The sequence below is a fragment of the Trichechus manatus genome, unplaced genomic scaffold (assembly GCF_000243295.1).
Source record: "Trichechus manatus latirostris isolate Lorelei unplaced genomic scaffold, TriManLat1.0 scaffold00026, whole genome shotgun sequence".
NCBI classification, from domain to species: Eukaryota; Metazoa; Chordata; class Mammalia; order Sirenia; family Trichechidae; genus Trichechus; species Trichechus manatus.
Window position 1 is genome coordinate 11,860,787 of NW_004443962.1, and position 24,636 is coordinate 11,885,422.

Genomic DNA, 24,636 nt, shown 5'->3' on the forward strand with positions numbered 1-24,636 from the left:
TCTGCTAATAAATATTGAGAAAAAGAATTCACTAAATTAATAACTATTGCAGTGTAAATTAACAGCAAGGCAGCTGTGATTGGACTACCACCTGGTTAATTTTACATGTATCTACACTCTCAATAATCTCAATCTATCTCATTTTTTACAGAGGCCAGACGATGGAATTCAACAAGAATGTAACAGTGACCGCTACCATTACCTCATTCAAGTCTACTTGTGCTAATCTCTGCAACTCCTCCAGGAATGCAGTATTGCTTCTGATTTCAATCTTGGCAGAAGGAGACAGTTTCAGGGGTTCCATTTTTCCCTTCCTACTCTAATTGCTCTAATTCCAAGATCAGGAAACCAATATGAAGGTTATGCCAGCTGCTGACCATATATTTCCAAACCATACATTTGGGGAAAATAACCATAGGGTGTCTGTATACCCAGTGGACATACTGTGAGATAGACTTGGGTCAAAACTCCATTTATTAGCTCGTTCTATAAGCCTCAACTCTAACTGAAGGACCATAATGGCTTTTTGGATCTCCTGGTTCCAATGTCTGCTGTGACCCTATAGCTAACAGTCCTCAAAAAGTAAACAGTTACTCCTGCAAATGACCAGAGATGTTTTTATAATTACAGTATGGGGACATTTCAGGGTCGTCCCCTCAGGGGCATCTGGTCTTATCCTTTTAATCAACAAGTTTTGGTTCTGTGAACTGACTTATATCTCGAAACCTAATGAGGTACTATCATTTTTCATTTGGTGGTAGACGTCAGAGCTAAATTGCTCTTGATATTTTTCCTCATTATGCAAATAAAGTACAATCCCAGTCAGCTACACACCTAATTTTGCCCCCAGAAACACCATGATCTATTACCTATTAGCCATAGACTCCTACATTGCCACTCCAGCCTTGCTGCTTGTTATGGTAATTAATGTTAGAACTGCCACATGGTTAAATATAGCCACCTCGTCTCTACTAATCCATGACATTTAATCTCCATTGATATTATGAAGGCTGGTTGTATGCTATCATCTACTTTCAATTCAGGCCTAAAAAAGACAGCCAGTACCAAGCTTCTCAAATATGCTGATACCTGCCTTTCTGGAGCATACTTTGTTAGGTTAATTGAAAGGAGTTACCTTAGGAGTCTCCTGGGGAACAAGGTCAAGAGGTGAGTTGCCATAACAAACACAATATATCCATTTTAACATTGTCATCTCCCTGAGTCTTCTGACCCCCCTTCTAATGAAAAAAAGCTCCAGCATCTCTCTTGCATTTTTTCTATGACTTTGTTGAGTCCAGGCATCAATGAGCCATGCCAGTAAATGATTAGAACCAGTTCCAGGTGTCCTTGCCAAAGCATTAAATCCCAAATCATGGGTGAAGTCCCCCACGTAAATAAATTCTCCTCTAGGCAGTCTCCCAAGTTCAAGGACTTTAAAAAAAAAAAAGTCTCACACATATACCCTTGGTGCCTGACAGTATGTATTAGCCAGGTCCTGAAATTGTTTTGGTGAGTATTCTATTTCTTTGGTGTATAGTCTATTTCTTCTGCAGTAGGGCTTATAATTCCTGTTAGTCTGTTCTGAGATCTGAGATCCAATTCTGATTATTTGCCTGGAGGTAATAAAGCTGTAGGTTGGTCTTGTGACGACAAGTATCAACATGCAAGGAACCTACCTTAGGTGAGAAAGAAAAGGGATAACATTCTCCCTGGCAAGGGGGAAAGAGGAACTTCTGCTGTCCAAGAGGATTCAGGGAAATTGTGGGGAGTACAATACTCTCAAGCTTATCCACACAGATTTCTCCATTCCAGGTGTCAGGGTCACACTCTTTCCTGATCAGGGCTCTGAATTAAACAAACGATACCTATCAAAGATACATATTTAGTCTCCTTGTGAACAGATTCTTGGCCTATATTTAGCAGTCTGACCTAAAGATACAGGAGCTAAGAGTTCTTTTAAAGAAAGCTGCCTTAGAGGATCTCTGGCATGCCTTAAGTTGGTAATTAACTGCTCTGAGCTGATTATTTTATTTTCAGTCTCCAGTACTGAAGTAGGCAGAATAATGATCTCCACAATTTGTCCACGTCTTAACCCCCAAAACCTGTGACTTTTCAGATGTAATTAAGAGTATGGAGGTTAAGATGGGGAGATTATCCTGGAGTATCCGGCTGGGCCATATCTAATCACTTGATTCCTTAACAGCAGAGAACCTTTCCTGGCTCTGATCAGAAAGAGATACGGCGACATAAGAATCATCAGAGAGATGCTACATTGTTGGCTTTGAACATAGAGGAAGGAGGCCACAAGCCAAGGAATGTGTACAGCCTTTAGAAGCTGGAAATAAATATTATCCTCTAGCAGTGCTAGAAAGGAACACAACCCTGTCAACACCTTGATTTTAGCCCAGTAAGACCTGTGTCAGATTTTTGGCCTAGAGAACTGTAAGATGATAAATTTGTGTTGTTTTTAGCTATTAAGTTTGTGATAATTTGTCATGGCAGCAACAGAAAACTAATACAAGTTTCATCAAAGGAAGCTATTCTACTCCATCATCATTATAATTATACAATGCCCCATATCAATTAAGCACCATAGGTACTTGATATCTCATTGTCTTATGCTTCCATCAGCTCCTCACCTCAATTAATCATAGGAAAAAATTTAAGTAATTGTGATGTCACTGCATGGAAAGGTTTAATGCCACTCCACCTGGCACTTGCGATGAGTTCTTTGATTTGAGACAGAAGACAATCCACTGCACAATCCCATCCTGAGGGTCTACTATCTATAAGACGAAAAAGCAGACTTTTTATGTGAAGTCCAGATAGCAAATTTTTAATCTTTGCAAGCCATATGGTTTCTGTCTCAACTACCCAGTTTTGCTCTTGTACTGAGAAAGCAGCCATAGAAAACATGTTAGTGAGCATGTCAATAAAACTTTTTACAAAAACAAGCAGCAGGCCTGATTTGGCCCATGGGCTATAGTTTCCAATTCTTTTTTTTACTGTACTTTAGAAGGTTTACAGAGCAAACTAGTTTCTCATTAAACAATTAATACACATATTGTTTTGTGACATTGGTTGCCAACACTATGACATGTCAACACTCCCCTTCTCGACCTTGGGTTTCCCGTTACCAGCTTTCCTGTCCCCTCCTGCCTTCGAGGCCTTGCCCCTGAGCTGGTGTGCCCATTTAGTCTTGTTTTATGAGCCTGTCTAATCTTTGGCTGAAGGATGAACCTGAGGAGTGACTTCATTACTGAGCTATAAGGGTGTCCAGGGGTCATACTCTTGGGGTTTTGCCAGTCTCTGTCAGGCCAGTAAGTCTGGTATTTTTTTTGTGAATTAGAATTTTGTTTTACATTTTTCTCCAGCTCTGTCCAGGACCCTCTATTGTGAGCCCTGTCAGAGCAGTCAGTGGTAGCGGCCAGGCACCATCTAGTTGTGCTGGACTCAGTCTGGTGGAGGCTGTGGTAGTTGCAGTCCATTAGTTTTTGAACTAATCTCTCCCTTCTGTCTTTGGTTTTCCTCATGCTCCTTTACTCCTGATGGCATAAGACCAGTGGAGTATCTTAGATGGCTGCTCGCAAGCCCCCAAGACCCCAGACACTACTCACCAAAGTAGAACGTAAGACATTTTCTATATAAACTATGTTATGCCAGTTGAGCTAGATGTTCCCCCAAGATCATGGTCCTCTCAGCCCTCAGCCCAGTAATTATTCCCTCAGGGAGTTTGGATGTGTCTATGGAGCTTCCATGACCTTGCCTTGGAAAAGCTGTGCTGGCTTTCTAGTATTGTGTACTGTCTTACCCTTCACCAAAGTTACCACTTATCTATTGTCTATTTAGTGTCTTTCCCTCCCATAGTTCCCCTCCCTCGTAACTATCAAAGATTGTTTCTTTTGTGTGTAAACCTTTTCATCAGTTTTTACAGTTAGTGGTCTCATACAATATTTGTCCTTTTGTGATTGACTTATTTCACTCAGCATAATGCCCTCCATATTCATCCATGTTGTGAAATGCTTTGCAGATTTATCATTGTTCTTTATTGTTGCATAGTTTTCCATTGTGTGTATGTACCATAGTTTATCCATTTATCCACTGATAGGCAACTAGGTTGTTTCCATTTTTTTGCTATTGTTAACAATGCTGCAATGAAAATGGGTGTGCATATGTCTATTCATGTGAGGGCTCTTTTTTCTCTAGGATATATTCCCAGGAATGAGATTGCTGGATCATATGGTATTTCTATTTCTAGCATTTTAAGGAAGCACCATTTCGTTTTTCAAAATGGTTGTACCATTTTACATTCCCACTAGCAGTGCCTAAGAGTTCCAATCTCCCCGCAGGCTCTCCAACATTTGTTATTTTCTGTTTTTTTGATTCGTGCCAGTAATGTCGGGGTGAGATGGTATCTCATTGTGGTTTTGATTTGCATTTCTGTAATGGCTAGTAATCGAGAGCATTTCCTCATGTATCTGCTGCCCGCTTGAATGTCTTCTTTGGTGAATTGTCTATTCATATCCTTTGCCCATTTTTTAATTGCATTATTTGTCTTTTTGTTGTAGATGTGTTGGATTTTCCTGCAGATTTTAAAGATTAGACTTTTGTCAGATTTGTCATAGCCAAATTTTTTTTCCCAGTTTGTAGGTTCTCCTCTTATTCTTTTGGTGAAGTTTTTTGATGAGCATAAGTGTTTAATTTTTTAGAAGATTCCAGTTATCTAGTTTATCTTCTGGAGTTTATGTGTTGTTAGTTGTGGTTTGTATCCTGTTAATACCATGTATTAGGGTCCCTAGCATTGATCCTATTTTTTCCTTCTATGATCTTCATGGTTTTTGATTTTATATTTAGGTCTTTGATCCATTTTGAATTAGTTTTTATGTACAGTGTGAGGTATGGGTACTGTTTCATTTTTTTGCAGATGGACATCCAGTGTTTCCAGCTCCATTTGTTAAAAAGACTGTCTTTTCCCCATTTAATGGATTTTGGACTTTGTTGAAGATCAGGTGTCTGTAGGTGGATAGATTTACATCTGGGTCCTTGATTCTGTTCCATTGGTCAATGTGTCTGTTGTTGTACCAGTACCACACTGTTTTGACTACCACAGCTGTGTAGTAGGTTCTGAGGTCAGGTAGTACAAGTCCTCCTACTTTATTCTTCTTCAATAGTGCTTCACTTATCCAGGGCCTATTTCCTTTCCATATAAAGTTAATGATTAGTTTTTCCATCTCTTAAAAGAACGCTGTTGGTATTTGGATCAAGATTGCATTGTATTTTTAGATTGCTTTGGGTGGAACTGACATCTTCACAATGTATTGTATTTTGATTGTATCCCACGTTGTTCCCAGGGTTTCTTCATTTTTCTTTGCTCTTTTGTCTGCTTTTCCTCGAAGTGGTATCCAAAGATTTGTCTTCAATTTCACTGATCCTGTCTTCCATTGTTTCAAATTTGCTCTTAAAACCTTCTATGGCACTGTCCATTTCTGAAATCTTGTTGTTTATCTTTTGGATTTCTAGTTACTGTTTTTGTATGACTTCTAGCTGCTTATTTTGATATTTTGTTCCTGTATTATTTTCCTGATTTCTTCCATTGTTTTGTCTGTCTTTTCCATGATTTTGTCTGTATTTTCTATGATTTTGTCTATTTTTTCCTTGTTTTTGCCTGCATTTTCCTTCATCTGTTAGAAAACCTTGAATATTAGATTTCTGAAGTCCCTAACAGGTAGTTCCAGTGCCTTTTCTTCTGGCAGAAGGTCATCTGGTGTTTTATTTTGGTCGCTTTCTGGAGCCATCCTCTCCTGTTTTTTTTTTTTTTTTTTGTTTTGATATTGTCTGCTGTCTCTGGGACATTCAGGAATTATTTTCTTCATTTATTGATTGTAGATTTGATTGTTTCATTCTGCTTTTTTGTTTTATTTGGTTATGCTTGAGCAGGTGGGCTGGGTGTATTTTGTTGCTTGCTCACCTGTGGGCATGATACTTCTCATCACATTGTCCAGGTGGGCAGGGCCAGTCACTCAGCTATGGTACAGCAGTGAGCTAGTGTCTCTCTGGCTGAGCAACCATGGTCTGTTAGCGAGCAGCAGAGGCCTCATAGAGGGGAGAAGGATGGCGGGGGCAGGAAAGTGTGTATCCCTGGTTACCGGGTGCTCTGTTTCCTGCTGGGAGCTCCATGGAGTTGCTTTCCCATACTCACTGTCTGCAGTCCTTGGTGGCTGAGGTCCAAGATGGTGAATCTGGATGGCAGTGAACTGGTATCTCTCCAGCCGAGTGACCGTGGCCTGCTGGCAAGCGGCGGAGGCTTTGGTACAGGGAAAAAGGGAGTGGGGTGGGAAAGCGTGTATTCCTGGTAACCTGGTGCAGTGTCTCCTGTTAGGAGCTCCATGAAGTTGCCTTCCCATACTCCCTGTCTGAATTCTTTGATGGCTGTAGCCCAATATGGCGAATCTGGCCACGTTAGCTGGTATGGGACCTCCACTCTGTAGCTCTCCTCGTTCTCTGATCTCTATCAGTTTCTTATTCCATTTGGTGCTTGATCAAGTTTTTTATTCCTTCATTTGGTATGTAGGGTTCCAAGATTGATGTTTGTATCTGTTTCACTTAGTTTTTTGAGTCTTGCTACAGAGGGATGGCATGGTGTTTCTGTCTATAGTGCCATGTTGGCTCCACCTCTTCCCATTAGCTCCCTGGGAGCCTCAAGAATGCTTCAACAGCTCCTGCCTCCAAAAGAACAATCCAACTGCTACTCTTTCCAAGCCAGAACTCTCTAGTTCTTTTATTGATTATTGATCTAGAACAATTCTAATAACTATTGTCTAAACTAAGGTTCTATAAAAACAGCCTGAAGACATGCTTACATGCTAATGTTTCATGAAGAAGTAAAAACTCATAATGGCAAGAATGAAGCAAAAGTGATGTGAAGCAAAGAAGTAAATGCAAGATGATTCATTACCACACTAACCACTATTTAATGAGGAGAAACAGAAGAGATACAGCCAGTCACTTAGCCAGTATATCTCCTTGGCTTTGCAGGATGTCTCTAACACTCCATGTGGAGAAACCACGACTCAGAAATAGCCCAACCACAGGGAAGAAGGAAGAGAGAATTTATTTCTTGTCTCTTGCCTGCTATTGGTCAAATTTTTCTCCAGAGGAAGTTAACATCCCCATTCCCTCACTTCAGAGTTGAGTCATCTGAGCCCTTTGGCATCTGTTAGGGAAACTAGATCTCATATGTTATAGTGTGGCATATCTTCTGAATCTAGAATTAAAAACAGGAACCAAGGACTCGGCATAGCCAGTCAACTTCAGAAAGCAGTGTTGCATGAAGTTGGTTAACTCTGCCAAACCAGAGGTGAAGCAAGCAGCCAAGGGTTCAAGAGACAAACAAGGCTGAAAGAATCTGATGAGGTGCACACAATGTGTCCAGTGCAGACATCCTTTAGTTTAAGAGCACCCTCTTCTATTTGATAGACTAATGTAAAGTTTCTTTAGTAACTGATGTCTTGAGGGAAGAGTGGTCTATCTTCTGATTCTATGATGTTATCTTACTTCTGTAGGAGCCTCAACTTCAGTAGTTTGTTCCCTCTTTCACTGCATAAACAAACCTCCAAGGGAAGCATTCCCCTTCCAAGTTGAGTTTATCCCAGAAATGCAAAAATGTTTGAAATTATAGAATCTAATAATACATTTCAAAAAATTAACAAATTAAATTATCCCCTAGATACTTGTAAAAATATTTCAATAAAATTCAACACCATTCATAATTTAAAACTTTTAGGTACTGGAAATAGGTGGAAACTTTTTAACTTCAAAAAAGCAATCAATCAAAGACCTGCAGCAAACATCTTACTTAATGTTGAAATCTTGGAGACAATTCTTTTGAAGCTGGAAACAAAAGAAAGTGCCCACTACATCTATTTGTATTCAATATTGTACTGGGGCCTTACCCAACAAAACAAGATAAGAGAAATATATATATATAAATATTGGAAAGGAAGAAATAAAATTTGTCTAAATTTGCTATGTCTTTATATATAGAATATTTGAGAGACTCTACAGACAGCTATTAAAAATGAAACATACAGTGATGTAGCTGAATATGAAATGTTAAAAAATCAGTAATATTTTATACACTAACAATAATCCATATGAAACTGATTTTAACAAGATTAATTCAAAGTAGCAATGAAATCTATAAGGTACTTAGAATTAAGCTAACAAGTTATGTAAAGCTTTTGAGAAAAAGTTATAAAGTTGTATAGAAAAATGTAAAAGAAAGCAAAAATAAATAGATATGTTTTTAGACACAACATCCATATCTTAAAGATGTAATTTTTCTGTAAAATAATCTATAAATTCAATTTTCAAACAAAAATCCCAACAGAGTTTTATAGAGTTTGATGGGCTGATCCTAAAATTCACATAGAAGAACAAACGGATCAGAAATAGCAGAGAAGGAGGAGGTGGAAAAGGAGGAGGAAGAGGAATAACTTACCAGATATGAAGACTTTTGTAAAGTTATTGTAATTAGTAAAATTTGCTATTAGTACAATGATAGATAAATATAACAATACTTGTCTTCCAGTCTGCTATACTGTGTTGCCTGTGTGTTGCTATGATGCTCAAAGCTATCCCAATGGTATTTCAAATACCAGCAGGGTTACCCATGGTGGACAGGTTTCAGCAGAACTTCCAGAATAAGACAGACTAGGGAGGAAGGCCTGGTGATCTGAAAGTTAGCCAATAAAAACCTTATGGATAGTAATAGAATACTGTCCAAACAGTGCTGGAAGATGAGTCTCTCAGATTGGAAGACATTCAAAAGATGACTAGGGAAGAACTTCTTCCTCAAAGTAGAGTCAACTTTAATGAGCTGTATGGAGTAAAGCCTTAAGGACCTTCGTTTGCTGATGTGCCATGACTCAGAATGAGAAGTAACAGCTGCAAACATTCATTAGTAATTAGAATGTGAAATGTATGAAGTATGAACCGAGGAAAATTGGAAGTTACCAAAAATGTAACAGCACACTTCAAGACTGATATTCCAGGCACTGGTAACCTGAAATGGACTGCTATTGCCCATTCTGAATCTGACAATTATATGCTCTGGTGGCGCAGTGGTTAAGTGTTCAGCTGCTAACCAAAAGGTTGGAAGTTCAAATCCACCAGCCACTCCTTGGAAACCCTTTGGGGCAGTTCTCCTCTGTCCTATAGGGTCGCTATGAGTCGGAATCGACTTGACAACAACGAGTTCTATGCCAGACTCAACAAACTGAAGATGAACTGTGCTGCATTCATCATCAAAAAGAACATTTCAAGATCCATCCTGAAGTACAATGCTGTCAGTGATAGGTTAATATCCACACACCACAAGTAAGACTAGTTAATACAATTATTATTCAAATTTACAAACCAAGCATAAATGCCAAAGGTAAAGAAATTGAAGTTATTTATGAAATGCTACAGCCTGGAATTGATCAGATGTGCAATCAAGATGTATTGATAACTACTGGTGATTGGAATGTGAAATGTAGAAACAAAGAAGAAGGAACAGTAGTTGGTAAATATGGCCTTTGTGAAAGGAATGGTGCTGGAGATGGCATGATAGAATTCTGAAAGACCAATGACTTATTCATCATAATATTTTTTGTCAGCAAAACAAATGACAACTATATATGTGGGCCTCACCAAATGGATTACACAGGAATCAAATCAACTACATTTGTGGAAAGAGACAACGGAGATGCTCAGTATTATCTGTCAAGACAAAGCCAGGGGCCAACTGGAGAACAAACCATCAATCATTCATAGGTAAGTTCAAGTCGAAACTGAAGAAAATCAAAGAAAGCCCATGAAAGCCAAAGTATGACCCTGAATACATCCCACCTGAATTTAGAGACCATCTCAAGAATAGATGTGACAAACTGAATACTAATGCCCAAAGACCAGAAGAGTTGTGGGATGACATCAAGGACATCATAAATGAAGAAAGTAAGAGGTTATTAAAAAGACAAGAAAAAAGGAAAAGACAAAAATGGATGTCAGAAGAGAATCTGACACTTGCTCTTAAGCACAAAGAAGCTAAAGTGAACAAAAGAGATTATGAAGTAAAATAGCTGAACAAAACATTCCAAAGAGCAGTTCAAGAAGACAAAGTTAAGTATTATAGTGAAATGTGCAAAGACCTGGCATTAGAAAACTAAATGAGAAAAACACGCTCTGTGTTTCTCAAGCTGAAAGAACTGAAGAGAAATTCAAGCCTAGAGTTGCAATACTGAAGGATTCTATGGGCAAAATACTGAATGATGCAGGAAGCATCAAAAGAAGATGGGAGGAATACACAGAGTTGCTGTACCAAAAAGAATTGGTCAATATTTAACCATTTCAGGAGGTAGCACATGATCAAGAACCGTTTGTACTAAAGGAAGAAGTTCAAGCTGCATTGAAGGCACTGGCGAAAAGTAAACCTCCAGGAATCAGTGGAATACTAATTGAGATACTTCAACAAACAGATGCAATGCTGGAAGCACTTACTCATCTATTCAGAGATTTTGAAGACAGCTACCTGGCCAACTGACTGCAAGAGATCTGTATTTGTGTAGCAAAATTTTGCTGAAGATAATTATAAACTGGCTGAAGCCATACACGGATGGGGATTGACAGAAGCTCAAGCCAGATTCAGAAGAGGACATGGAACAAGAGAATATTGCCAGATGTTAGATGGATCTTGGCTGAATGCAGAGAACAGCAAAAAAGATGTTTACCTGTATTTATTGAGTACGCAAAGGTTTTTGACTGTGTGGGTCATAATAAATTATGGATAACATTATGAAGAAAGGGAATTTCAAAACACTTAGTTGTACTCATGCAGAACCTGTACGTGGATCAAGAGTCAGTCATTTGAACAGAATAAGGGGATACTGCATGGTTTAAATTTGGAAAAGGTGCGCATCAGTGTTGTATCCTTTCACCTTACTTATTCAACCTGTATGCTGAGCAAATAATCTGAGAAGCTGGACTGTACCCTGAGAAGAAGAACATAGCATTACGATTGGAGGAAGAGTCATAAACAACCTGTGATATGCAGATGACACAACCTTGCTTACAGAAAGTGAAGATGACTTGATGCACTTACTGATGAAAGTCAAAGGCTACAGCATTCAATATGGATTACACCTGAACATAAACAAAACAATAATCATTACAACTGGACCAATAAAGAACACCATGATAAATGGAGAAGACAGAAGTTGTCAAGGATTCTATTCTACTTGGATCAACAATCAACACCCATGGAACCAGTAGTCAAGAAATCAGAGGACCTACTGCATCGGCAAATATGCTTCAAAAGGCTTCTTTAAAGTGTTAAAAAGCAAAGATGTCACTTTGAGGACTAAGGTGCGCCTGACCCAAGCCATGGTCTTTTCAACGGCCTCATATGCATGTAAAGCTGGACAGTGAAAAAGGAAGATCAAAGGAAAATTGACACATTTAAATTATGGTGTTGGCAAAGAATACTGAATATACCATGGACTGCCAGAAGAATGAACAAATCCGTCTTGGAAGAACAGCCAGAACGCTCCTTAGAAGCACGATGGTGAGACTTTATCTTGCTTACTTTAGACATGTCATCAGGAAATACCAAATGCCAGAAAAGAACATCATGTTTGGTAAAGTAGAGGGTCAGCAAAAATGAGGGAAACCCTCCATGTGCTGGATTGACACAGTGGCTGCAACAATGGGATCAAATATACCGAAGATTATGAGAATGATGCAGGACTGGGCAATGTTTCATTCTGTTATATATAAGGTCACCATGAGTTGGAGTCATCTTGACGGTAACTAAAAACAACATAACAATACAACAGAAGAGAAAGCCCAGAAGAAGATCCACTTATATGTGGAAGCTTGATACATGACTGAGGTGGCCATATAAGTCAGTGGATTTGTATTCAATAAATGAATTATTCAATAAATAATTCAATAACTTGATTATTCATATTCAACAAACTGAATATGACTTCAATAAATGAATTATTTATATGTAAAAGTAAAACAATACCCTTATCTCAAACCAATGTAAAATAAATTATATATAGATTAAAATCTAAATGTGAAATACAAATCCTTAAAACTGATATAAAAAATAGAAGTATATTTTCCCTCATGAGGGGAAAAATTTACTGAATAAGAAACAAAAAGCAGGAATCAAAAGAAAAGACTGATAAAACTGAATACATCAAAATAAAAAAACTTCTATGTGACAAAAGATTATCAATAAAAAAAACTGAGCCCCAAGAATTCAAGTGATTTAACCAAGGTTAAATACTTAAAAGTATTAGAAGAAACTATAGGAAATGGGTTATTACTGTGGAGTAGGGACACCCTTAGACAAGACATATTTATATGCATTTTCTTCACCTGTAATTTATTTCTGTGAACTGACGTAGAGGTCTTACTGTTTTTTTCCTAAATGAGTAGCCAATTGTCCAACACCATTTATTTAACAGTTTATTGTGTTCTGAAATATCTGCTTTAAAAATATAAAATTCCCATAATATCTAGAATATCCATTGTTCTATTTGTATACCCCTGTACCAACATCACACAGTATTTCTTTATCAAAAATGTCTTGCCCAAAGTATTTTCCTTTTCTGGTGAATTTTAGGATCAGCTTAACAATTATTTAAAAATAAATAAAGTCTGATGGGGCCTGATTGGAATTACATTGTATTCATAGATTAATTTGAAAGAATATAATGTTCTTTATATTACCATCAGGCAGACTTGATTTTCATGTTCAATATTTGTTTGGTTAATTCAGTCTATCCTTTAAAACTAAACAAAGGATCAAACCTATACTAGATAATTTATTCATGTGTTTTCTATAGTATTTAGCAAAAATTATACTTAAGAGACATAAAAAATGTTATTTATAATGATAATGCCACAATCTTTTCAAGTTATAGACTTTGTTTTCATCACCAAATGAAAATTATAAAATAAAAAGATGAATAAAGAGTATTTCTTTAATCTGATAATATTTTCTATATTATTATCTATTTATAATATCAAGATTGGCTAATTTATATTATTTAATATTGTCATTTATCACTATCAAAACTGAATAACAGGGGCTAATGATTAATGATACTGATTAATCATATTGTTAAGTTCACGCATAGAATATTTGAAAATTAACATTGTTCTACACATTACATGCCTTCCTCAAAATTCTAGAATTAAATATCAGCTTAACTCTAGGTGAAAATAAAGACTTAATTTGGGATCATTATTAGCATGAATAGTTCATACATTCATTCATTTGGTCATTCATTCATTCAACAAATTTTAATTTTAGATTACAATGAATACTATAAACTGTGCTAGATGTTAGGTATAAAATATTTGAAAGAAACATCTTTATTCAGGAATGAGGTAAACAAATGCAAGAATAATATCACAATACTCACTTTCCCTTCATCCCTTGGGCTATCACTTAAATGTACAACTGGACCTGGATGAGTCTTTGTGGATCTGTTAAATCAATTCAAAACAGTAATTAAAAAATAAACATCAAAAGACCTTACAGTTAGAGACTGGAACAAAGAAATTAAGAAATTATTGAAATACTCATTGCCGTCGAGTCAATTCTGACTCATGGCGACCCCATGTGTGTCAGAATAGAACTGCTTCATAGGGTTTTCTTGGCTGAAATCTTTACAGAAGCAGATCACCAGGCCATTCTTCCATGGTGTCACTGTGTGGGTTCGAGCTACTAAAATTTAGGTTAGTAGTCAAGTGCAAACTGTTTGCACCACCCAGACCTTTTACTGGAATAAGCTTCCAGTATTCAGGGTTTTAGTTCAGAGTCACTTGAACTTTTTGTTTTCTTTACTGATATCTAAGTCTATTAAAGTAAGAGTGATTTTTTAAAAATTAGATTTAAGAACATAGATCCACATAACAATGGATTCTTCATTATCTGAAATGTTTGTTGCCAGATCTGAGCCTCTGAGAATTTGAAATTTAACTTTTATTTATACAGATAAAATAATTCTATAGCCACAATGCTTTTGTTGTAAATCTGTTTTAACCAAACTGCAAAGTCATCTCTGATTTATGATTTCCTTTGACATGAAATCTCCTCTGACTTTTCCCCAAACGAAAAGTACAGTGCCCCTCTGATTTATGAAGAAATTCTCTCTAGTGATAGCCATTTCTAGTAAACTGACAAACTCAGAAACCTATTTCTCTAGTTATGTTGTATTTATTAGATTAGTTAATCAATAAAAAATAATTATGATTCTAACAGCATATTGTTAAAGGGATCTGTGCTTGCCAATTTGACTTTAAATTTCATCTATTCTGATATTTGTCATATTTCTTTTATAATTCCTAGTTTACATTGCTCAATATGATTATGTCATGGTTAAATACAATATGACCAGAAATTTATTATTGTTCAATTTTCCACAGTCTTTCTTCATGGCTTAATTGTGCCAGAGTAATTCTATTATAATTATATTGCCATAGTTTTAGTTTATTTCTTGATCATACATAAAAACCATTAAAGGTGCTGCACAAAACAATGAAGATTTAAATTCGAGGAATAATTTGGAGTCAGAGAAAAGTGACAAATTAAGCAGCTCCAGATTTCCTATTACTGACTCCCCAGAGTAACGCAGAGGAATAAATATAGATTATGTATTTATAAAGTTTGTTAATGAATTCATTCTAAATTTTCTTATCTAAAAACGGGGATAGTAGTACCAACCCCACTGAATAGCTGTGAGGTGCATATTGTTGTTAGCTGCCATAAAGTTGCCCCTGACTCGTGATGACTTCATGCATAATGGAATCAAACTGCTATGATCCTTAGGGTTTTTACTGGCTGATTTTTGGGAGTAGATCGCTAGGTCTTTCTTTCTAGTCTGTCTTAGTCTGGAAGCTCTGCTGAAACCTGATCAGCATCATAGCAACATGCAAGCCTCCACTGACAGATGAGTAGTGGTTGATACAGCACCTAACATGATGCCCAAAACACAGTAAGTTTCAATAAGTTGTGTGAATTATGACTGATGTGATAATTAGAAATCAGAGTTATTATTGCATTTTAGAATATATGCAGGGAGAAAAGAAACTAGAAAGGGCTTTATAAAACATTTACAGAACTTTTTGCAATTTTTCCCACCCTTACATGTAATATATCATTTATACATGAGTGCAGTGCTTTATAGAGATATAAATGCCTTTGATAAGGAACAATATCCTTCAATTATCCTCTGGGAACTAGTAATCACCAACAAACCACAAACCCACTATCTGTCTCTTGGGTTTGATTGGACTAACATTTACCAAAGTACACTCCATGATAAACCAGTAGAGATACAAGATATTTCACATAAAGAGTCGTCCACATCAAATAAGTTTGGAGAAACTTGAATTAAAAAAATTAATTTTTTTTTTTGCTATGGAACATCTTAAAGCCTGTAATATGCAAATAAACATTTTGAATCTTCAATATTTTCCAAAGCCATTGGTCCATAGACTCCTTTTCCATTGACCACATTAAGGAAATCACTAGAATATAATTTGGGAAATATTAATTAGACCAGATGCAATATCTTCCATTTGGATTCTCAGACTTTATAAAATGCTCATTTATAGAAAATAATCTAGCGTTAAACTGTGGTTATTTGCAGTGACTTTCTGAGGCTATAGAAGAAAATACTATTTACTATTTAAAAAAATGTAGAAGACACAAAAGTTAAGAAGAAGAAAAATCTCTCACATAATTTCACTTTACTATTAAGATTTTGGTATATTTCTACCAACTTTTTCCCTGACATTAAACTTCCAAAGACTACAAAGCACTCCTTATCAAACTTATCAAAATAAGAACTTGATATAAAAAGTAAAAAAGTGTCTGTGGACTTTATATTTTGTAAATTCTGCAAAAAATTATTTTAGATAGAATTATCAATAAACCTAAATTTATGTAATATCCACTTAAACAATGCTCAATAATTCTTCTAAATATCACTATTTATTTTTCTTTCTCCCATTCATCACAATGATTTCTTGATAGCTTCCTTTGTAGACTTATTTTTCCTCTTCCCATGTCTTAAATATTGGTATTCCTTGGTATTATGTCCTAGACTATCCTCTGCTTCCATACATTATGTGAAGTCATAAATTCCAGAGACCACAGGAGCCAGATAGGTTTTGTAAATGAGTAAAATAGGTTGAATAGGTACTGTGCCTGTACCTAACTGGATAGCACATGATCCACTTTAAAAAAGGAAAGTTGCTACTCAGCTCTAGTTGATTACTGCTGTGGAGAAATGCTGGCCTAGAATTGCCACATCATGAATTTCTTTTATGAAAAGCTGGAAATGCACATTTTTGTGTTTATGCTATCAATTTCTAAATATTGAAAACTAATAATTCAGGACATATTTAAATACTCTGATGGTCAAACAAAACATATCTGTGGGTTAAAATTGATCCACTGGCTATAGTTTGCTACTTCTTGTCTATACACTCCATGCAGAATATCATTTATTCTCATGGTTTCAACAACCATGTACATTTTGATCTCTCCCATTACCTTCAGATCCATATATCCCACTTTATACCATCTCCCATACCGACTCAATTTGAATGCTTCATAAACATACAACTCAACCTATCTAAAACTGAACTCAGTATTTTACTCTTAACCTACTCAATCTCCTGCACTCTTTCACTAAATGGCACCATTATCTACACAGCTGCTCAATCAAACACCTGGGGATCACCCTTAATTCTTCCTTATTTTTTTACCTCCTCCCAAAATATCCAAGTCTTATCTCTTCTATCATCTAAATATCTTTTTAATATGCCAGCTTATCTCCATCCCTATAACCACCACCCTAACTTTTACCAATAATACAGTTTTTTCTCTCTCCAATCATAGTGTCTTCCTAAAATGCAAATCTGATTAAGTTGATTCTCTGCTTAAAACCTTTCAAACTCTGGTAGTTCCCTACTGGTGTTAGATAAAGTCCAAAATTCTCAAACTGGCTTACAAGGCCTTTCATATTATATACCCTGATTAACTCCCCAGCTTTATCTCTTGCTTTCTCTCCCCCTAGCCATGCCAACCAACTAAACTACTTAAAATTTCTGTGCATGGAACAAAACATTCTCTCACATCTAGCTTTTACACATTCTGTTCCCTCTGCCTAGACACTCTTACTCCCTTTCACCTACTCTTCACTCATCTAACTGAAACTCATCTTTCAGATGCAAGAGTAGATGTACCTTTCTTCACAGGTATTTCTCTGAGACCTGAAGACTAGATTAGGGGTTCTTTTTACGAAATTGCAATATTATATTTCCACTATATTGTAATTGGTTTTCATTTACTCTCATCTTCAGTAAACTGGAGGCCCTGAGAGGACAGAAGCTCTGTCTTTACAATTCATAGTTGTTTCCAGTACTAGCATATAATAACAAAACAAACAAACCAAACCCACTGTCATCGAGTCAATTCTGACTCATAGCAACCCTATAGGACAGAGTAGAACTGCCCCATAGGGTCTCCAAGGAGCAGCTGGTGGATTTGAACTGCTCACCTTTTGGTTCGCAGCTGAACACTTAACCACTGCGCCACCATGTTTGAATCACTGCTAGATAAATCTAAGATTAGAATTTATGATTTAATTCTAAATTTCGTGTTCAAATTTTAATCATATGTAGGAAAGAAAAGATTACTTTTTTTTTAAATGCCAGGGCTGCCCTACAGAAACAGCATAACCTGGAATATAATTTTCCCTAAAAATATTTTTTAAAAGCAGTTTAGTCTCATACTTTATGATGTATTCTGCAAACATCACTGTTTCTATGGAAACTGTGTTCCAGGCTTCAAATAACGAATGCATACATTTTGGAAACATAGACTATTGGTAATTTTAGGAATTGCCTATAATTCAAATTAGGAGAATTCATTAAAAATAGAAAAAAGCTGAAAAATAGAAAACACTGAATGAATAGTAATTCAAATAAGGATTTAAAATAAAAATACTTTCACATATTTCTTAGAGACAATTCTTGCATTTGCTATACTCAGAAAAATATATTGTTAAAATTTATTGTCTGAAATTCTTATGAAATGACTCTTTTTATTAAATGTATATTTTATCATTGTCCCATACATTTGACACATATTAACAATAAGTGGCATGCATCTATTCTTCTGCATCTCAAGAGGTAGAAACCAATTAAAAGACAATTGTGGAAGACTGGAAGTTGGCATTTAAATTATATCTATCACAATAGAACTAGAGTTCCATGGAACACTTTTTTTTAGAAATCTGGTCTAAAGAAACCAATAGGCATGGAGTGATGATACGTTGCCTACTAATAATTTCATGAGGATATTTCAAGGACATTTTCAAAGGTATGTGCAACTCTAGAAAGCACAGGATTTATACAGAAATGGTACATGCTAGTCTGATGCTGAATCAAACGTACAAGATCACACTATGAAAAATAAAAGTGTCTTATTTTACTTCCTTAATTTTTCCTAATTTTACCCTCCTTTATAATATACATTTTTAACTATGATTTCCTTAGTCCTGAAATCATAAAGTATAGACTATATATGTATGTAAGTCAATAGTTCGGATAGTATTAATTTATTTTATGAAAAGGATTTGTTAAATAAATTAATAGAAACAACATTGCAAGAATGGTAAAATGTATGATCTATTTAAGATAATAAACTTCTAAATTACTTTAGCAGCATTCAACTCAATATAAATGATACATCTATTATTATTTATACTAATATTCCATTTGTTTAAAACTTCCATAATTCAATCTGCTCTCGTTTATCTTTACATGTTTTTATCAACATTCTAAAAGAATATTATGAAAAAAGCAATAATTTCAGTACTACTTATTGTTTTTATAGGACTAAGATTATAGGGTGAAAAGCCCTTCCCAAATTGCTAAAAAGATAAATAACTTATTTTGGGAAACATAATTGTCTATAGCATAATTGCTTTTAAAAATATTCATACAGAACATTAAAACCAATAATAGCAAATGAGTCGGAATTGACTCAATAACAAAATAGCTCATACCAATTATCTTGAGAATATAAATGAAAGTTGTAAGTAAGTCAATAGCAGCATGAAACTTTATATTACTAGTGCTTCAGTAAAGTCATTTAGTAGCCATTGTGCAGAAAGAGCCCTGGTGGCACAGTGGTTACGAGGTCAGGCTGCTAATCAAAAGGTCAGCAATATAAATCCACCAGCCGCTCCTTGGAAACCCTATGGGGCAGTTCTGCTCTGTCCTATAGGGTCGCTATGCTATGAATCAGAATTGAATAGATGGCAACAGGTTTGGTTTTTTGGTTTGGTGCAGAAAGAACCCAAATAAGCCAAGTACGGGAAAGAAAGAAACGAAAAACACAATCAACAAAGATTCTGGCCTGGAACAGTTCTTAATCTAATGAGAGAGGAAGAATTATCATTAATAAAACACATTAGGACATAGTACAAAAGAAATACTGTGTCAAGAACGTAACTAGTAACAACTATCCTTACCAAGTAATATACATGCACATTGAAACATTGGAAGTAGTGAATAGCAGATTTATTATAAGACCAGAGTCAAACTTCATGAAAACAGGATGCTTTAATCAGAATTTTGGATAACAATAATGATGTAAACTTAGAATATATATGAGAGAATGAGACAGCCTCAAATCAAATATATCTAATTAAGGATCTAGTATGTTCAGAGCATTAAAATTTATTAAAGAAAAATTGATTTCTGATTAAAGACCAGGAGAATTATTTATGTATATACTACAAATAATTAGCTTAGTATTCCATAAAGTTTCACATTTAGAGGATTCTACGTTTTATATGTGCAGAAAACATAAATATCAGTGCCAAAGTTGAAGTTGTTACTGCCATTATCAACATACCCAAATAGCTGTATATATCACAACATGAAAGGTATTAATAAATTGTTTCTCCTTTGAGTCCAGAAAAATATTTTAATGAGGAAAAGAAGAATAAGATACCAGCATTACAAAAGAGGTGCACTAATCATGGCTATTTTTACATAAAACTAAATGTGGTCATAATCCACTTGCCATTCCCACTGGAAGTGGCTATACTAAGGTTGACTACAAAGTAATGAGATGATTTCCATGTATAAGTTGTAGAACGAGCTTTACTATTTCATCATCAAATTTTCTTTACTTAAGTCTTAATTATTTACAGTGTTTGAAAAGGCTAAAATTAGCATATGTTAATACTAAAATATCTATTTTTTAAAAGTCTTATGGTTTTAAATTTTAAGTTAATTTTTACTAAAATTAATCATACTTTAGCTACAGGTGTTTCAAATAACTGTAATTCAATAAATACATTACATAACAATATGAAATATTTAAGTCAAATAAAGTGATACTGAAGTTCAAACTTACAGTTCAATTGCTTTGTTCCACATGATAACATATCCAGAAAGAATGAAAGATTCAATATTTACAATATGTGTATTTCCTCTTTCTGTTCCAACATAGAGCCATTTACTCTGGAAAGGTAGATGACAGTAAGTAATTCTGAAAAAAAGAAAATTACAATTAAAATATCTAAATTTTACATTCGATAATAATTATATTTTTTTTACACTCATTATGCAGTGATAGCTATACAAATAATAAAATTTACTAGATATTCAATTAGCATTTCATAATAGTAGAAAATATAAAATTAATAACAGTATGTTATTAAAAACAGTAATGATAACAATAACCACTGTTAAATAAGTGCCTCATATGGGTCAGGCAATATGATGCTATACACTTCATATACATTAGTTCTGTTTCTGAAAACAATACTGCAGGACAGATATTTATTTCTGTTTTACAAGGAGGAAACTGAGGTTGCAATTTTTTTTTTAACTTGCTCAGGACTGACAGCTAATAAGGGGCAAAACTGGGATTCAAATTCAGTCCTGTTTGGTTGCAAAACTACCATCTTTCCAAGCTACACTGTTTATCTTTTAGAAAATACTCACTTTAAATAAAACTTCCAAAAACACCAAAACAAATCCATTGCCATCAAGTCTATTCTGGCTCATAGCAACCCTATATGACAGAATAGAAATGCCCCATAGGGTATCCAAGGAGCAGCTGGTGGATTTGAACTGCCAACCTTTTGATTAGCAGCCAAGCTCTTAGCTACATAGCTACATATAAACATAAATTTCAGAGTTCACAGAGAGGTTGTAGCTATGTCTATATGAGATATTATTTCACTTTTCATGCAAGTAGCACAAAGAAAACTTAAAAGGTTAGCGATCCACTATTCTCTTCTGCCTTCATCTCCACAATGGGCCTTCTAACCAGCTCTGGCAATCTGTACCATATCCAGAGCAACCAAGACCCCTATCTATGAAATCTGGGAATTTACCAGGGTCTTCTATTCCAAGCATTGTCACTCTCTCTAGTTAAGTCTAATCATGCTTCCTTAATCATGATTAAAAAGATAATGAAGGGTATCCAGGCCCCAAAATGTCTTAGTCAAACACACCAGGCCATCCCTCTACAGCAAAGACTCAAGAATCCAAGTGAAACAGATACAGATGACAATCTTGGAATCCTGAACAGCAAACAGAAGGACTCTTCAAAACAAATAAAGCTGCAAAACTGATAACAGGGAACCAGAGATATTAAGCTGTAAATGACAACTTCAAAACAAAAATGTGGAATAAATGGTGTACTTATAAAAGTTCCATATAAAGAGGAAGTCAAGGTGACAGTAAGATATAACAGACTGTTTTAAACTTAGGAAGATACAGGTAAATTTCAGAGTAACCACAAAGAAAACTAATAAATCTACTCACCAAAATAAAGAAAATTTTTAAAAACTCAGTTAATACAAAAAACAACAATAATAAAGGATGTGAAAAGGAAATCCATATACAAAAAGAACCCAGCACAGAAAATTAAATGGGACAAAGAAACCATTAACACCACAATAAAAAAGCATAACAATCTGGCAGCAGTGAATTCATAGCTATCAAAAATCACACTAAATATAAATGGACTAAATGCACCTGTCAAGAGACAAACAGTGGCAGAATGGATTAAAAAAAAAATGACCCATCAATATGTTGCCTACAAGAGACACATCTTAGACACAAAGACATAAATCGGTTAAAAATCAGAACGGGGAAAAATATATCAAGCAAACAGTAACAAAAAGAGAGCAGGAATGGAAATAATAATCTCTGATAAAATCGACTTAAAGTCAAAATTCTTTATAAGAGACAAAGGAGGGCATTATATAATGATTAAAAGATCAATTCACCAAGAAGACGTAATAATAATAATAAATATTTATGCATCCAATGACACAGCTCCAAAATACACAAAACAAACTCTAATGGAATTGAAAAGAGAAATAGACAATTCTACATTAGTAGTAGAAGACTTTAACACACCACTTTTGATGATGGACAGACAGAACAACTAGAAAGAAACTCAAGAAAGATACAGAAGAGCTAAATAACACCATTAACCATCTTGACCTCATAGACTTATACAGCTAACACACCATCCAAAAGCAGCAGAGTATGCATTCTTCTCTGATGCACATGGATCATTCTCAGAATAGATCATATTTTAGGCCACAAAGCAAGCCTCAATAAATTCAAAAACATTCAAATAATACAAAATATCTTCCCTTACCATAGCACTATAAGACTAGAAATCAATAACAAAAAGAACAAGGAAAAAAAATTAAATATATGGAAAGTGAGTAACACCTTACTTAAAAACATTGGGTAAAAGAAGAAATTAAAAACAAAATTTTAAAAAATTCTCAGAATCAAATGAGAATGAAAATACAACATATTAAAACCTTTGGGACACAGCAAAAGCAGTGCTCAAAGGAAAATTTATAGCAATAAATGCACAGATGAAAAAACAAGACAGGGCCAAAATCAATAAGTTAACCTGACAACTTGAACAAATAGAAGAGGAACAGCAAGAGAAGACCACATTACCAAAAGAAAGGAAATAATAAAAATCAGAGCAGAAAAAAATGAAATAGAAAACAGAAAAACAATAGAAATAATCAACAAGACTAGAAGTTGGTTTTGATAAAATTGACAAGCCACTGGCCAAACTGACAAAGGAAAAAAAATGAGAAGATGCAAATAACCAAAATAAGAAAGAAAATGAGTGACATTACAACAGAACCAACTGAGATAAAGAGGATCATAATAGAATATTATGAAAAATTGTACTCCAACAAATTTGAAATTCTAGAAGAAATGGACCAATTTCTAGAAACACACTACCTACCAAAACTAACAAATAGATGTTGAAAATCTGAACAGACCCATAATAAAAGAAAAAATTGAAGATGTCATTTAAAAAAAAAACAACAAAAACTCCCAATATAAATGTCCCAGCCCATGGCTTCACTGGAGAATTCTACCAAACATTCAGGAAGAGCTGACCCCAATGTACTCCAACTATTCCAGAACATGGAAAAGTAAGAAACACTCCCTAATTCATTCTATGAAGTCAGCACAACCCTAATACCAAAGCCAGGCAGGCACACAACAAAAAAATTACAAACCAATATCCTTCGTGAATATAGACACAAAAATTCTCAACAAAATTCCAGCCAAGAGGATTCAACAGCATATCAAAAAAAAAAAAAAATACATTATGATCAAATGGGATTCATCTAAGCATGCAAGGATGGTTCAACATTAGAAAATCAATCAACTTACTTCACTGCATAAGTAAAACAAAGGAAAAGAGTCACGTGATCATCTCAATCGATGCAGAAAAGGCATTTGATAAAATCCACCACCCTTTCCTGATAACTCCCAGCAAAATAAGAATAAAAGGGAAATTCTTCAACATAATTAAAGGCATATATGAAAAACCAACAGCCAACATTATTCTCAACAGAGAAAGATTGAGAGTATTACAGGAATGAGACAAGGATGCCCATTATCACTGCTCTTATTCAGTACTGTACTGGAAATCCTGGAGCAGTAAGGCAAGAAAGGCAAATAAAGGGTATCTAAGTTGGAAAGGAGGAAACCCTGGTGGTGTAGGGGTTAAGTGCTATGGCTGCTAACCAAAAGGTCAGCAGTTCAAATCTACCAGGCACTCCTTGGAAACTCTATGGGGCTGTTCTACTCTGTCATATACGGTCGCTATGAGTTGGAATTCACTCGATGGCAATGGGTTTGGTTTTTTTTTGTTTGTTTGTTTTAAGTTGGAAAGGAAGAAGTAAAACTATCTTTATTTGCAGATGGCATGATCCTATACATAGAAAATCTCAGAGACTCCACGAAAGTTACTAGAACTAATAGAAGGATTCAGTAAAATGGCAGGGTACAAGATCAACACACAAAAATCAGTTGGTTTCCTCTATGCTGACAAAGAGAACTCCAAAAACAGGAAATCAACAAAACACTACCATTTACAATAGCCCCCGAAAGGATAAAATACCTAGGGATAAAACTAGCCAGGAATGTAAAAGACTTATAGAAGGAAAACTATAAAACACTACTGCAAGAAACCATAAGAGA

General features: G+C 35.2%; 1 protein-coding gene across 2 annotated transcripts in view; it reads right to left on the reverse strand.

Annotated features, from left to right (window-relative positions):
* The window catches only part of STXBP5L (syntaxin binding protein 5L), a 399,309-nt gene that overhangs the window by 266,099 nt on the left and 108,574 nt on the right, over positions 1-24,636 (reverse strand). For both annotated transcript variants that reach the window (XM_004373644.3, XM_004373645.2), the window contains exons 5-6: positions 20,501-20,635; positions 13,479-13,542 (exon numbers count right to left, since the gene is read on the reverse strand). In XM_004373644.3, the coding sequence (XP_004373701.1) occupies positions 13,479-13,542; positions 20,501-20,635 (199 nt within the window). The remainder of the gene's footprint in view (positions 1-13,478; positions 13,543-20,500; positions 20,636-24,636) is intronic.